At 43.2% G+C, this 14,786-nt stretch overlaps 1 protein-coding gene across 1 annotated transcript in view; it reads left to right on the top strand.

The window, feature by feature from the left end:
* LOC105516916 (golgin subfamily A member 6-like protein 1) overlaps nucleotides 1-14,786 on the top strand; it is a 65,242-nt gene that overhangs the window by 11,600 nt on the left and 38,856 nt on the right. The window contains 1 exon segment of the mRNA XM_011949260.1: nucleotides 13,706-13,880. Within this exon segment, the coding sequence (XP_011804650.1) occupies nucleotides 13,706-13,880 (175 nt within the window).

Here is a 14,786-nt window from a genome sequence, read left to right as displayed (position 1 = left end):
GGTTTCACCGTGTTAACCAGGATGGTCTCGATCTCCTGACCTCGTGATCCGCCCACCTCGGCCTCCCAAAGTGCTGGGATTACAGGCTTGAGCCACCGCGCCCGGCCAGACCTTCTATTCTTGTTTTACCAACTCAAGCAAACTTATATATGAAATAAAACTCCCAGAGCCTCCCCCCGGGCTTACTGCTCTGCCTGTCCCTAGAGGTACCCACTCCTCTGAATTTAGAGTTTATCACCCCTGTGCAATTTTTATAGTTCTGCTGCTTAGGTGGGTGTCTTTAAACATGCTTTTAAATGTTAGCCAATATGCATATGTCCATGTATGTTATATATTGTATGTGATTTTACATATTATTCAAAATTTACTTTTCTTGCTTAACATTATTTTTAAAAAATTTTTTTGTGTGAATACATGTAGCTCTAGATGAAGGATCAGCAAATATTTTGTGTAAAATGCCAGACAGTAAGGTATTTTAGGCTTTGCAGGCAACATATGGTCTCTGTTGCAAACTCTTTGTTTTGCTTTGCTGTTGTTTTGGTTTTGTTTGTTTGTCTTTTGGATGGAGTTTTACTCTTGTTGCCCAGGCTGGAGTGCAATGGTGCAATCGGCTCACTGCAACCTCCACCCTCTGGGTTCAACAATTCTCATACCTCAACCTCCCAAGTAGCTGGGATTATAGGCACACAGAACCACCACGCCCAGCTAATTGTTTTGTATTTAGGAGACACAAGGTTTCGCCATGTTGGCCAGGCTGGTCTTTTTTTTTTTTTTTTTTTAAGACGGAGTCTTGCTTTGTCGCCCAGGCTGGAGTGCAGTGGCGCCATCTCAGCTCACTGTAAGCTCTGCCTCCGGGGTTCACGCCATTCTCCTGCCTCAGCCTCCTGAGTAGCTGGGACTACAGGTGCCCACCACCACGCCCGGCTAATTTTTGTATTTATAGTAGAGATGGGGTTTCACTGTGCCAGGATGGTCTCAATCTCCTGACCTCGTGATCTGCCTGCGTTGGCCTCCCAAAGTGCTGGGATTACAGGTGTGAGCCACAGTGCCTGACCTGTTTTGTTTTTTGTAGTACTTTAATATTATAAAAACCATTCTTCGTAGCTCCTGGGCTGTACCATCACAGGCCATGGGCCAGATTTGGCAGATGGGAAGGAGTTTGCTGGCCCCTGCTCCAGGTCATATTGCATTGCCTGAGGATCCCACAGTTTACTCCTCCACCTTCCTGATGATGGACATCTAAGTGGTTTCCGGTTGTCACGACACAAGGGTGACTATGAACATTATCATGTAAATGTGTGAGTCTCTCTGGGGCACACACCAGGAAGTGGAAGGGCTGGGCATTGAACACAAGAATCTTTGACTTCACGATACAACATTAAGTTCTCTCCAAACTGGCAGTGCCAGTTTACATCCCAAGCAGGAGCTGACGAGTGCTCCTGCTGTTCCATGTCCTTACTGGCACTTACTATTACGGGGCTTTCAAAACAATATGAACTACCAGGCACGGTGGCTCACACTTGTAATCCCAGCACCTTGGGAGGCCAAGGCCGGAGGACTCCTTCAGCCCAGGAGTTTAAGACCTGCCTCAGCAACATAGTGAGACCCCCATCTCCACAAAAAAATTCAAAATTTAGCCAGGTGTGGTGGCAAGGCTATGGTCCTAGCTACTTGGGAGGCTGAGGTGGGAGGATCACTTGAGCCCAGGAGGCTGATGCTGCAGTGAGCAGTGATTGCACCACTGTATTCCAGCCTGGGCAACAGAGTAAGACCCCGTCTCAAAATAATAATAATAATAATGATAATATGTTCTTATGCGGCAGAAAGAACAGATTCATCATCACCCCCAAGTCCTTTTATTTTACTCTTTTATTTTTGCCATGGAGTCTCGCTCTGTTACCCAGGCTGGAATGCAGTGGCATGATCTCAGCTCACTGCAACCTTCCCTTCCCAGGTTCAAGCGATTCCTCTGCCTCAGCCACCCAAGTAGCTGGGACTACAGGTGCACACCACCACACCCGGCTGATTTTTATATTTTTAGTAAAGACGGGGATTCACCATGTTGGCCAGGCTGGTCTCAAACTCCTGACCTCGTGATCCACCCACCTTGGCCTCTCAAAGTGCTAGGACTACAGGCGTGAGCCCAAGCCCTTTTATAAAGCACTAACCACATCCATGAGGGCTCCCCCTTATGACTTAATCACTTCTTAAAGACACCAGTTCTTAATACTATCTAACTCTTAATACTATTAAGATAGTATCTTGGCAATCAGTTTGAATTTTGAGAGATGCCTTCAGACCACAGCAATACGCTTCATGAAAGGTCTTGTATGTATGTTGCCAGATATATTCTAAGGCTTTTGTTGCTATTGTGAATACAATCTTCTTTTCTATTCATTTTCTAATCATTTACTACTGATGTATAGGAATGCTAGTATCTCACTGTCATTCCTATGTCCATTCCCCTCATTCATATTGATGTTAAATCTTCTATGTTTGCAGGTCATTCAAGTTTCCTTTTCATTTGAGATGGAATCTTACTCTGCTGCCCAGGCTGGCATACAGGGATGCAGTCTCGGCTCACTGCAACCTCCACCTCCTGGGTTCAAGCGATTCTCATGCCTCAGCTTCCTTCCTTCCCTCCCTTCCTCCCTCCCTCTGTCCCTCCCTCTTCTTCCTTCCTTCCTTCCTTCCTTCCTTCCTTCCTTCCTTCCTTCCTTCCTTCCTTCCTTCCTTCCAGATAGGGTCTTGCTCTGTCACCCAGGCTGGTGTGCAGTGGCATGATCTTAGCTCACTGCAACCTGCACCTCCGAGGTTCAGGCAATTCTCCTGCCTTAGCCTCTTGAGTAGCTGTGACTACTGTCCGCCACCGTGCCCAGTTAACTTTTTATATTTTTAATAGAGACAGGGTTTTATCATGTTGGCCAGGCTGGTCTCAAACTCCTGACCTGGAGTGATCTGGCCACCTCAGCCTCACAAAATGCTGGGATTACAGACATGAACCATCATACTCGGCCTTCCATAAGGTATTTAAAGGCACTTCCAAAGGTAGAATCAACAGACTTTCCAGAAGTCAGTGGCAAGATTTCTTGACTCAGACCTGCCTTCAGGTCTTCAACTTCCAACCCTCTCCCCCACCCAAAGCCAATCAATTCTCCTCACAGAATAACATCAAATAGCAATTAGCACATGGTCCTTGACTTCTCCACATCAGCTCCAAAAAAGATATAGACCATTAACGGTGGAAATATTGTGAACGGAAGTGTTTAACAGTTAACATTAAAAACATTCCTATGGGTCACATACATTCCCATGGGTCATATATATACGTATAGACCTATGGGTCTACACACAAAATATGTTTCTCACCAACAAAATCCTCTGTAAATTTCAGAACGATCCGATGACAATTTAACTTATTTTTAAATGCATATGATTATGTCAAAGAAATGTCCCTGTAAAGGCCTGAACACAGTCTCTGAGCCTAAGGCCTTCCTCATCTTCACCTCCATTTCACATTTGATCATATGTGTATTTGAGAGAGCATCGCTCCTTATGTGTTTTGGGAGTAGTCGGTAACCTTGGAAGTTTCTGGAGGGCAAGAATCAAGTCTCTTATAGCTTCTAGCATGCCTCTGTGCACCCAGCAGGTCCTCAATAAATCATCTGTCACCCTACTTTCTCATAAAATATAGGACATACTTAGCTGTACAGCACATGATTTGATCACACCCAACCTGAGTGGGTAATAACAACACTGAATCTGTTTAAAAACAACACTCACTCCCTATTCCCTTTTCACCTTCATAGTATATTCATTTGATTTCTAGTATTGTTAGTTCTATCCGTATGTTTTTAGATTATGGTACAAACTATGTTGTGCCTAAGTAAAATTATACCAAGAATTTTGTGGGGAAAAGCTAATGTACTGCTCTTAGTTTTGATGAAGAGTTTAGACATCTGAAAATATAAATTCAGATATTGGACAGGGAATTTTATTTTGGAGGTTGCAGGAGATCGAAGTGTTGGGGTAAGACTGATAGATTCCTTTGGCTACTTGTCTGTGGGGGTGGGGAGAATATACAAGTTTCCAAAATCTTGTACATTCTCACAGTGCTTAGTTTTGTGACTTTACAAAAACTGGCATTGTTTTTCTAGCTCTCAGTGGAGAAATGTAAGCTGTGAGTTTCATATCATGTTTACTGTGTTTTGACCAGGATTGTGCAAGCTTTTGCGGAAAAAATTATATTGCTTTCTTTTCCTGTTTGTAATATATATATATATATATATATATACTTCCTTGTATTTTACTATGGTAAAGTTGTATCTTGCATATAGAGAGGTAAGTCTATTAGAGTGAATTAAAAGAAACCTTTAGTCTGTCGTGGCAACATTGTCTAATGGACCATATGTTTAAGCCCTGTGAATAAATCACATGAGAGCCCAGCACAGTGGAGTGCGCCTGTAATCCCAGCCACTTGGGAGGCTGAGGCAGGAGAACTGCTTGAACCTAGGAGCTGAAGACCAGCCTGGGTAACATAATGAGACTCCATCTCAGTCAATCAACCAATGAATCAGTTACGCTAAAAAGAGCAAGATCTTAAAACTTCCAACAATGTCTGGGTGTCTAAAACAATGAAAAGAGCTTATGGCAGAGTTAAGCAGTCATCAGAGAAAAATCCTGGACAAATTGCAAATTTGTACCGGTTGTGAATTGCTGTGACTGCAGTTGAAAACCAAAGTTATGTTTGTACAGTCTTTTTGGGTGTTTTTGTGTTTAGTAACAACTTGTTTGCGAATTTAGAGGACTCTAGCTATGATTTCTTCCTAGTGACCTTGACCTTGAGGGGCTCATAGTTTAATGGAAGAGAGAACTAGAAACCAAGAATTACATGCAGAGAGTGAGGTTCTGCAGCACAGGCTGTATACAGGGTGCAGAGGAGCGCTGTGGCGCCGTGTTCCGGCCTCATCTTCTGCGCTAGACTTCCCCATGTGCTGTTTCCTGAACCTGCCTGTTTTTTCCCACCATCTGGATCTCTCTCTGTAGGCGCCGTTCTCTCTCCTTGCAAGCCTTTTCCACAACTTAGGTGCCTGATGAAGTTCTGTTTCTTCAGAAGCTTCCTGAAGCCTGCCTCTAGCTCATTCACATAACTGTTTTGTCTACATCTCTGTTATTTCTTTATAAATAATTACAGTTAATTCTCATTATTTGCAGTAGTTCTATAAAGTTGCCTAGAACACTGAGTTAATCAAATACTAAACCCTTGTTGCCAGGGAAAATCATATGTACATATCTCACATAGGTTATAACCTTAATTCCTAAAAACAACTCTTCCTGGTAGAGTACATTTTCTTTATTTACAAAAGAATAAAGAAAGTATAGAAGTGTTAAGTGATTTGCCTGAGGCCACCCCACTGACAGGAGCCAGAGTTAAGATTCAGACCTCCTCCAGTTGGCCCCAGCCAGAGCTTCTTACACTACCCTGCACTGCCCTCTACCGTCTCTGCCCTCTGTCATCTTTGTATGAGAGCTGAAACCAGAAGACCGAGGGGTCACCTTATTAGACCTTAGCTTGGGATGTGTGCAAGGACTGGCAGATTTTTCACTATTGTGTCTATATCCGGGAGCCACCTTGAAAGCTTCACAAGTATTAATTTGGGGATTACAAAGACATTTAGCAAGTAAGTAAATGTGCAAATACGGGATCCACAAATAATGAGGGTCAACTGTATTTGTAAGTGACTGCTAGGGTCTGTTTCATGGTAACCCCTTCCCCAGCATGTGGAATGTTTCTTTAGTTTCTTTGATAGTTCAATTATTTATTCATTCATATATTTACTAAGCCCTTACTATAAGGCAGATTGCTTTAATCTGTGATGAAAAAGCTAGAGATTAAGGTCCTGCCCTGTGGATTTTATAGTAGAGTAAGAGAGACAGATAGCTAAGTTTGGAGCCCGGGGGAGAGGCCCAGGTTGGAACTAGAGATTCACTTGACCAAGGTGAAACCTGGTGTGCCCCCTCCTACTTCACATCCCCAGACATTCTTTCAGAACACTTCTCCTCTAGTCTTGTGTATAAACTCTTCCTTTTGAGCCTCTCTTCATTGACGCATGTCAACCTCTACTTGTCTCTTGTTGATTTTGAGGCCACTTGCCCATGTAACTGGCAGGATATTGTAGAAGAATCGTGTTGACTTGGTCTTTGAATTCTGATTCTGCTACCTACCAACTGAGCTACTCTGGTCAAGCTCTTGGACTTCTGAGCTGGTTTCCTAATTTCAGAAGTGGTGATATGATGTGTTAGGCCCCGGTGGGTTGCAAGGAAGAGGCACACATATATCACATTTGGTGATGAGGGCTGAATGTAAACTTGGATGGGAAGTCATCTAAGCAGCCATATTGTCTCTTAGCTCTAGTACTTTCAAAACATCCCACAAGATTAATTTAGCAGCATTTAGGATAGGATTTGAACTCTGAAGACCTGCCCTCTTTTCCTTTGTTCGCCCAACATTTGTATTTTGTAAGAGAGAATATCTGATTGGATTAGTGTGTCACCTTCTAAAAACAGAAGGTCCCTGTTAGGGAGAATTTTGAGCCATGTCATGTCCTTGGTGATTGATCAACCTGAGGCTCAACCTATATGTTGTCCTTAGCTGAAGCACTGAGCCCTGGTCCAGTCACTTGTGGCCAAAGAAGGTTGGTTTTGGCTGGGCTCGGTGGCTCACACCTGTAATCCCAGCACATTTGGAGGTCAAGGCCGGTGGATCATGAGGTCTAGAGATTGAGACCATCCTGGCTAACAAGGGGAACCTCCGTCTCTACTAAAAACACAAACAAAATTAGCTGGGCATGGTTGTGCGTGCCTGTATTCCCAGCCACTCAGGAGGCTGAGTCAGGAGAATCATTTGAACCCGGGACGCGGACGTTGCAGTGAGCTGAGATCGTACCTTTGTACTCTAGCTTGGTGACAGAGCAAGACTCTGTCAAAAAAAAAAAAAAAAGGAGAAGAAGTAAGGTTGGTTTTATGCATTATTGGTCATACAGATGTGTTACAGATATGCTTTTTGTGTATGCCACAGTCGCACAATAGTTGTATGACTGTCACGTATTCACAAAGAACCCTTAGACAATTTATTTAGAAGACAATTGAGAGTATCGCAGTCCTAGAGTTTCATGGCCTTCTGTCCAAATCAAATACGTATCTAATATGATCATAGATAATTGTTAATAAAGCACCTAACAAGGTAATTGACACATATCAAATATTCAATACATCTCCCTTTTGGTATTGCATCTAATGTTATAGTGTGGTTATTTATTCATATGACTGTTTTCCACACTAGGCCATAAGCTCCATCAGGGCAGGGTCTACAGTTTCATCTTTCTATCCTGGCAGTTAGTTCAGTGCCTGATACATACTAATAGAGGCACAAATGTTTCAAGAGTTGAGGAATTCTCAATTCCTCCTGAAAGAATGGGAGGAGATAAAGGTTTCGCAGAGAAGGTATAATTTAAGCTGATTCTTTAAGGGGGAGTAGGAATTCTTACCGGTAACTCTGAGGCCTCATTCCGAGCAGAGACCAGCAGATGCAGGGACACAGACACAGAGATGGTGAAGTTTACTGAACACTCCTAGATTAAAAAACAGAAAGCAAACAATCAAAATCAACAATTAAAATAAAAACCACCTAAAGAAAAAACTGTGAACGGACTTGGCCAGAGGGCATATCATAATTAAGTTAACTATGACTGTAGACACTCCGTAATGGATGGAAGTTTTAGGGAAACAGCCTAACATTCTCAGGTTGTTGGCAGAGCATCTAGAACAATATAGAAATACAGGTATTGAATTCTGGGAATGATGACACTGTAGTGACATCTTTGACTTCTCTGTGCATGAGGCATGTGCATGTCACACACTGTTCAAGGGGCTGAAAGTCAGACTCTTCTCTAGGAGCTCATGGGCAATCAAGAGAGACAGACTGGTCATCATGTGACAAGTGAGGTCATAGAGATATGACTAAAATGCCATCTAAACAAGAAGAAAGGAATAATTAGTAATATATGGAGTGCTGGGGAAAGATTTTTTAAATGAATCCTGCTGGGCATGATGGCTCACACTTGTAATACCAGCACTTGGAGAGGCGGAGGTTGGAGGATCCAGGAGGATCTAGGAGTTCAAGACCAGCCTGGTCGACAGAGCCAGAGCCTGCCTGTCTCTATATTTGAAACAATAAACAAACATTTTTTAATGAAGTGATATTTGAGCACTCGGGAGTACTATACAAATATAGGACAGACTGAGGGAATGTATCCAGCTTAACTTAATATTTTTTGAAATTTTATATTGCAAGAATAGTCTGTATTTACTGCTATGAAATTAGAAAGAACCGATAGGCAAGGAGGTCTACAAAGCACTCCATGCGTCCACCATACTGAGGCAATGGTCAGTGCTTTGATGGATTTGATACTTTCTATGCATATGCATGTACTCTGTATATACATATGCGTAGTTAAATAGAAATGGTTATCCTGTATGTTCTGTTTATCCATTTATTTTTATGAAATCTCCGAAGAGTGCATTTGCTTTGCTCGAGGGAGTCTTGCTACATCCTGCTGTACATAATGAAAACTAAAAAAGAGGCAAACTTTTCAGCCTTGCAACCTTAAGGTGATTCAAACAGAGGCTTCCTCCAAGGCAGATTCAGAAATGAACTCGGTGTGTGTAGGTGGTTGTGCTTGGCATTATTGTTTGTAATAGTATGATAGGGATGATTTCAGTGTCCACCAACAGGAACTGGTGAAGTAAACTGTGGTCCATCCAAATGATGCATACTGTGCAGCTGAAAAGAAGAATGAGAAAGACTCTGCACTCACGTGGAAGAACTCGGATAGATTGTGCGTGTTTTTAAAAGAAGGAATGGTATCGTATGTGTGGTATGCTACTTTTTGTGTTGAGAGAGAAGAGTAGAGTAAGTATATACCTGTGTATTTGCAAAGATAAATTCTGAAATGATATGTAAGAAACCAATTAAAAGTGTTTGGCTGTGGAGGGAGAATAGGACTACGAATGGGATTTTGCTATATGCTTTTATAGACAGCTAAATTTTAAATTTTTCTGAACTATGTATTTGTACACATTACCCTGTTAAAAATAAGTGAATGAAGGAGTGAAGTGGGATTACGGGAAATAGCTAAGAGAAAAGGATCTAAGGGGCTGTCCATCTTTTTAATACCCAGTGGATATTAATACATAGCAATTGCAGCAAAAATTGGAAGAGTAGTGCCAGGAGGGTAGGGAGTCGGCCTTTCCTTTGTCTTTTCCTCAATTTCATACCTTTTTTTTGAGACAAAGTCTCGCTCTGTCGCCCAGGCTGAAGTGCATTGGCTTGCTGCAAGTTCCACCTCCCGTGTTCACACCATTCTCCCACCTCAGCCTCCTGAGGAGTAGCTGGGACTACAGGCACCCACCACCATGCCCAGCTAATTTTTTTGTATTTTCAGTAGAGATGGGGTTTCACTGTATTAGCCAAGATGGTGTCGATCTCCTGACCTCATGATCCGTCCACCTCAGCCTCCCAAAGTGCTGGGATTACAGGTGTGAGCCACCACGCCCGGCCAGTTTCACAGATTTAAAAAAAAAATACTCTGAGAATAATAAAAAAAATTAAAATAAAAATGTTTCCAGACCTTAGAAAATAAAAGGAAGGGCCAGGAGCAGTGGTAAATGCATGTAATCCCAGCACTTTGGGAGGCAGAGGCAGGTAGATCATCTGAGGTCAGGAGTTCGAGACCAGCCTGGCCAACATGGTGAAACTCCATCTCTACTAAAAATACAAAAAATTAGCCGGGTGTGGTGGCAGGTGCCTGTAATCCCAGCTACTCAGGAGGCTGAAGCAGGAGAAACGCTTGAACCCAGGAGGTGGAGGTTGCAATGAGCCAAGATCACACCACCACACTCCACCCTGGGCAACAGAGCAAGGCTCTGTCATAAATAAATAAATAAATACATAAATAAATAAATAAATAAATGGAAGATGGGGCAGCTTTGTGTACTGCACATCCCAAAAATGGGCTGACTGACCTCAAGAGGAAAGGATTCAAGGTCTCTAGCATACATGGGATACATACAGGAGAAAAAAGGAAAAAAAAAGAAAAGAAATATAAATATAAATAAACGAAAACAACACTTCTCCCTGATTATAAAGGAAATCACATTCTTTGTGTAATGATTTGGATGACAAAATGTAGAGAAAAATCTTTAATTTTTCCACTCAAAACATTCTGGTTCCTTTTTACACTTTTTATGCATGTAAACATTTTAAAAAGTAGAATCATAATATATGGCCTTTTGTCACTGACTATATTTTAAGCATGTTTCTATGGGAGAAATATATCCTGGCATTATCACTTTTAATAGCTGCATGTATGTTAAGTGAATCGTTGCCACCCCAGAGCTGAATTTCCTTCTATATCATTGTAATGAACCCGAGCAAGGATTTTTACGCTGAATTCACAGAAGTAGAATATATGGAGGAAAACAATATAAAACAGTTTTAGGATTTTTAAAAGAAATCTTCAAATGATCCTGTAGGAAAATTGGTTGAGTGTATACTCCCACCAACAGGGACAGAGCTCCAGGTTCCCCCTTCCGTTCATCATCTTTGCTGGTCTTTAAGCAGAACATCTCATTGTTTTCATTACATTTCTTTGATTTCTAGTGCTTTTGAATCTTTTTCTTTTTTTTTTTCTTTTTTCTTTTTTTTTTTTTTGAGACAGAGTCTCGCTCTGTGGCCCAGGCTGGAGTGTAGTGGCCGGATCTCAGCTCATTACAAGCTCCGCCTCCCGGGTTCACGCCATTCTCCTGCCTCAGCCTCCGGAGTAGCTGGGACTACAGGCGCCCGCCACCTCGCCTGGCTAGTTTTTTGTATTTTTTTAGTAGAGACGGGGTTTCACCGTGTTAGCCAGGATGGTCTCGATCTCCTGACCTCGTGATCCGCCCGTCTCGGCCTCCCAAAGTGCTGGGATTACAGGCTTGAGCCACCGCGCCCGGCCGCTTTTGAATCTTTTTCATATGGTCATTGGCCATTTTTCTTCTAGTGGGAAGGGCCGGTTTCTCCATTGCCCATTTTCTGCTGGAAATCATTCATTTTTTTTCTGAGTAATTTTAAAGATTTCTTTATCAGCTAAGGATACAAACTTTTAATCTGTCATTGAGGTTACAAAGACTTTCTCCCAGTACATAATTTGTCATTTTGCTTTATTTTCTGGTAGCCAAGCACCAACGTCACATTTCACTTAATTTTTATCCTGGTGAATGAAAACATTTTAACTTAGTGATTTTACTGGAAACAGGAGCAGGACAGAATATCTAGATCTCACTCTGTCATCCCAACTGGAGTACAGTGGCACGATCACAGCTACTGCAGCCTCAAACTCCTGGGCTCAAGTGATTTTCTCACCTCAGCCTCCCAAGCAGTTAGGACTACAGGTGTGTGCCGCCATGCCCAGCTAATTTTTAAATTTTTTTTTGTAGAGATGTGAATTTGCTATGCTGCCCAGGCTGGTCTTGAACTCCTGACTTACCCCACCTTGGCTTGCCAATATGCTGGGAGTACAGGCGTGAACTACTGCTCCCGGCCAAGAGCTTACTTTTGTTTGCTAGTGGTATTCTTGGTATCTTTTTATATTTGAGGCTTTCGTACTAGTGCTGAAGTATTACACTCACCATCTGAGGTTTACAGGACTTTTGTTTTAATACCAAACAGAGGAATCTGTTAAGTTTTGCATCTTTGCAAGTATACAAAATGTGCCTACCAGGACTCTGCTTTACATCCATTGAAAAGCAGGAAGCAATACAGTAAAACTTTGCCTGGCTAGAGGCATTGGAAGAATGGAGTGTTCTGGTTGAATTCTATTAACTTGGAAGAATGAAGGTGAAAACAATTCAAAACTTTAATTTCCTGTTGAATGCAATTTGAAAATATAGCCAGTGATTCCACTTTTCTTCTCTAGTAAGTTTGGACATTCAGATCTACTTGGTCTTTTATCATAGAACTCTTAGTGTGCCTGAGTCTTACATTGTGAAGATCCTTTTCTAAAACCTTAGATGTAAGAGGATATAAATGATACTGGATGAGATGAGGCTGGATGAGACCTGATACTTGTAAACATACTTTTCAGATGAAATCTCTGATTGCCATTCGCTTTCTATTTGAACTCCTAAAAATAAAACACATTGGCTAGGGGGTAGAATTAGGAAGGAGATTTATGTCTTTTAATTGCATGTCATTGCTTCATATCGAGACAGAACATATAGTATCCCTGGCTTTGGACCTACAGAAGGAAACACATTTTTCTACCTGCTGTATGCCAGCGGTTCCCGAACACCTGGAGGGCTTATTGCAGCATGGACTGCTGGGCCCTACTCCAGAGTTTCTGATTCATCAGGTCTAGGGAGGGGCCTGAGAATTTACATCTATGACATTCCCAGGTGCTCCTGGTCCAGAGACTATATTTTTGAGAACCACTCTTATCTAGTAACTGTAAATTGTAGAACTTTAGAAAAACGCTTAGTTTGGTCTGGGATAAGAAGCACACAGGTAATGGAGCAAATCATGAAAAATCAACCCTTGATCCCAGGTAACAAGCAGGACACAGTGACAGAACACAACTCTTGGTTTTCACGATTGCAAGTCATAGCCAAGTATCGAGTGAGAAATGCAGTTTCATTTGCAGGGCTTAGAGAGGCCAGGTGATTCTAGAAAAATAGGATTTAGTGATTAATCTCATGAGAGTGGGAGTTAGTTATGTCCTTTTTCTCTCCCCCATCACTTAGCAATTAGCCTTACTTTAGAGGGTCCTGTATTTGTTTTAAACTTGTAAAGAACTTTGAGTGCTTATTAAATGGAAAGCTTTCCGTGTGTGCGTGTGTGTGTGTGTAGGTATGTGTGTGTGTAGGTATGTATTTAGAGACAGAGTCTTGTTCTGTAGCCCAGGCTGAAGTGTAGTGGCACGATTTTGGCTCACTGCAACCTCCGCCTCCCAGGTTCAAGGGATTCTCCTGCCTCAGCCTCCCAAGTAGCTGGGATTACAGGCACCTGCCACCATGCCCAGCTAGTTTTGTATTTTCAATAGAGACAGGGTTTCATCATGTTGGCCAAGCTGGTCTTGAACTCCTGAACTTAGGTGATCCACCCACCCCAACATCCCAAAGTTCTGGGATTACAGGCATGAGCCGCCACACCTGGCTCAAAAGCTTTGTGTTTCTAAAGATATTAGACATGTTTCTTGTTTTCTTTTTTTTTGTTTTTTGTTTTTAAAAAAACCAAAAACCCCTTAACAATGATGTAGGAGAATAAGAGAAAGTTTTTTCAAAAAAGAGAAATCATTGTGATTATTTATCTTAGTGGAATGTTGGATAATATAGTCTGCTTTATCAATCATCAAGCACACTATAAAATTTCCATTTTAAAAGGATTTGTACCTCAATTGAGGTAATAAAGTTTTAAAGTTTTTAAAGTGAAAGCCAGCCCCACCCCTCTCCTGGAGTGGGTGGGGACAGCAGTTACATGGGCGGCTTTCCTTGTGACATCACAGGTCCGTCATGACAGGCTGCTGTCTGGCCACACCTCCTTTCCCTTGCATCTTTCTCATTGACCAATAGGCTTGAAGCATTAAGGCCACGCCCCTATTCTGCATTCTAGTGTGGCCCTGGTTACGCCTCCTCTGGCTCAGTCACACAGCTACCTGGTAGGTTACTGGAGGTGTACAGTTGTCCTCGCCTGGATTGTGCTGATGTGGCCCCAACCCCACCGCCCTACCCATCCCATGATGTCCGAAGAAACCCCACAGATCAAAATGGCCAAGGCCAAGGAAAAGGTAAAATGCACCAGGTTGCGGCACCCCAACCCAGCCCCAGGCGCCCTCTGACAGTCAAGCTGCTGCCAGAGTCTGTGCCACTGCTGAGGCACACCAGGCTGGGACCCCCCCCCAACAGTGCCTCTGGGCTCCCCACACCCAAATCTTGTGAGCCAGCCCAACCCCCTCGTGAGTCCTGCCCCTGCCCTCACCAGTCACCCCAGGGTGACTTTGAGCTGGTGACTCCCAGGGCTTCCCACTCCATACTCTGCCCTTACCTCCTGCTACCCCAAACCCGACCTCCTTGGGCTCTTTGGGCTCACGTCTCCAAGGACCTGGGTGCCCCACAACCTCCCCTCACCAGTTGCCCCGTGGTCACTTTAGACAGGTGGCTCCTGGGGCTCCCTGCTCCATACTCGGCCCTCACCTGTCGCCACCCAAAGCCTGATCTCCCTGGGCTCTTTGGGCTTGCATCTCCAAGGACCTGGGTCCCAATCCTGTGACCCCCCCTCCCCAATCTCAAAGTGGCAACTTGGGCATTGCACTCATGTGTCCTCCCCACCACACCACTGAGGAGTGGAATGTAGTGATGTCACAGTCCCTCTAGGAACTGTCATTACTGCCACGAGACCAGTCTTTGGTCTTAGGACCCAGTCCCCTGAGTGTTCTTGCCCATTTCTGGTTCCTCTGGTTGTAGCACAGGTTTCCAGCTGGAAGGGGATTGGGGACTGTGGGACCTAGGAGAGAGGTTTCAGGCTGCCTTACTTCCTTAACACAGACACTGACAGTGTGAAAAGCCGACACCTCCCCCATGAGCTCAACACATTGACAGTGTCTCTGGGTGGCAACGGGAGAACGGGTTTGGTTTGGTTTTCTCCCAGGCTTCTACTCTCCAGAGAGACTCAAACATTGTTTCTGAGTTCCCCA

The sequence above is a fragment of the Colobus angolensis genome, unplaced genomic scaffold, assembly GCF_000951035.1.
Source record: "Colobus angolensis palliatus isolate OR3802 unplaced genomic scaffold, Cang.pa_1.0 Scaffold294, whole genome shotgun sequence".
NCBI classification, from domain to species: domain Eukaryota; kingdom Metazoa; phylum Chordata; class Mammalia; order Primates; family Cercopithecidae; genus Colobus; species Colobus angolensis.
This window is presented reverse-complemented; position numbering and strand designations above follow the sequence as displayed.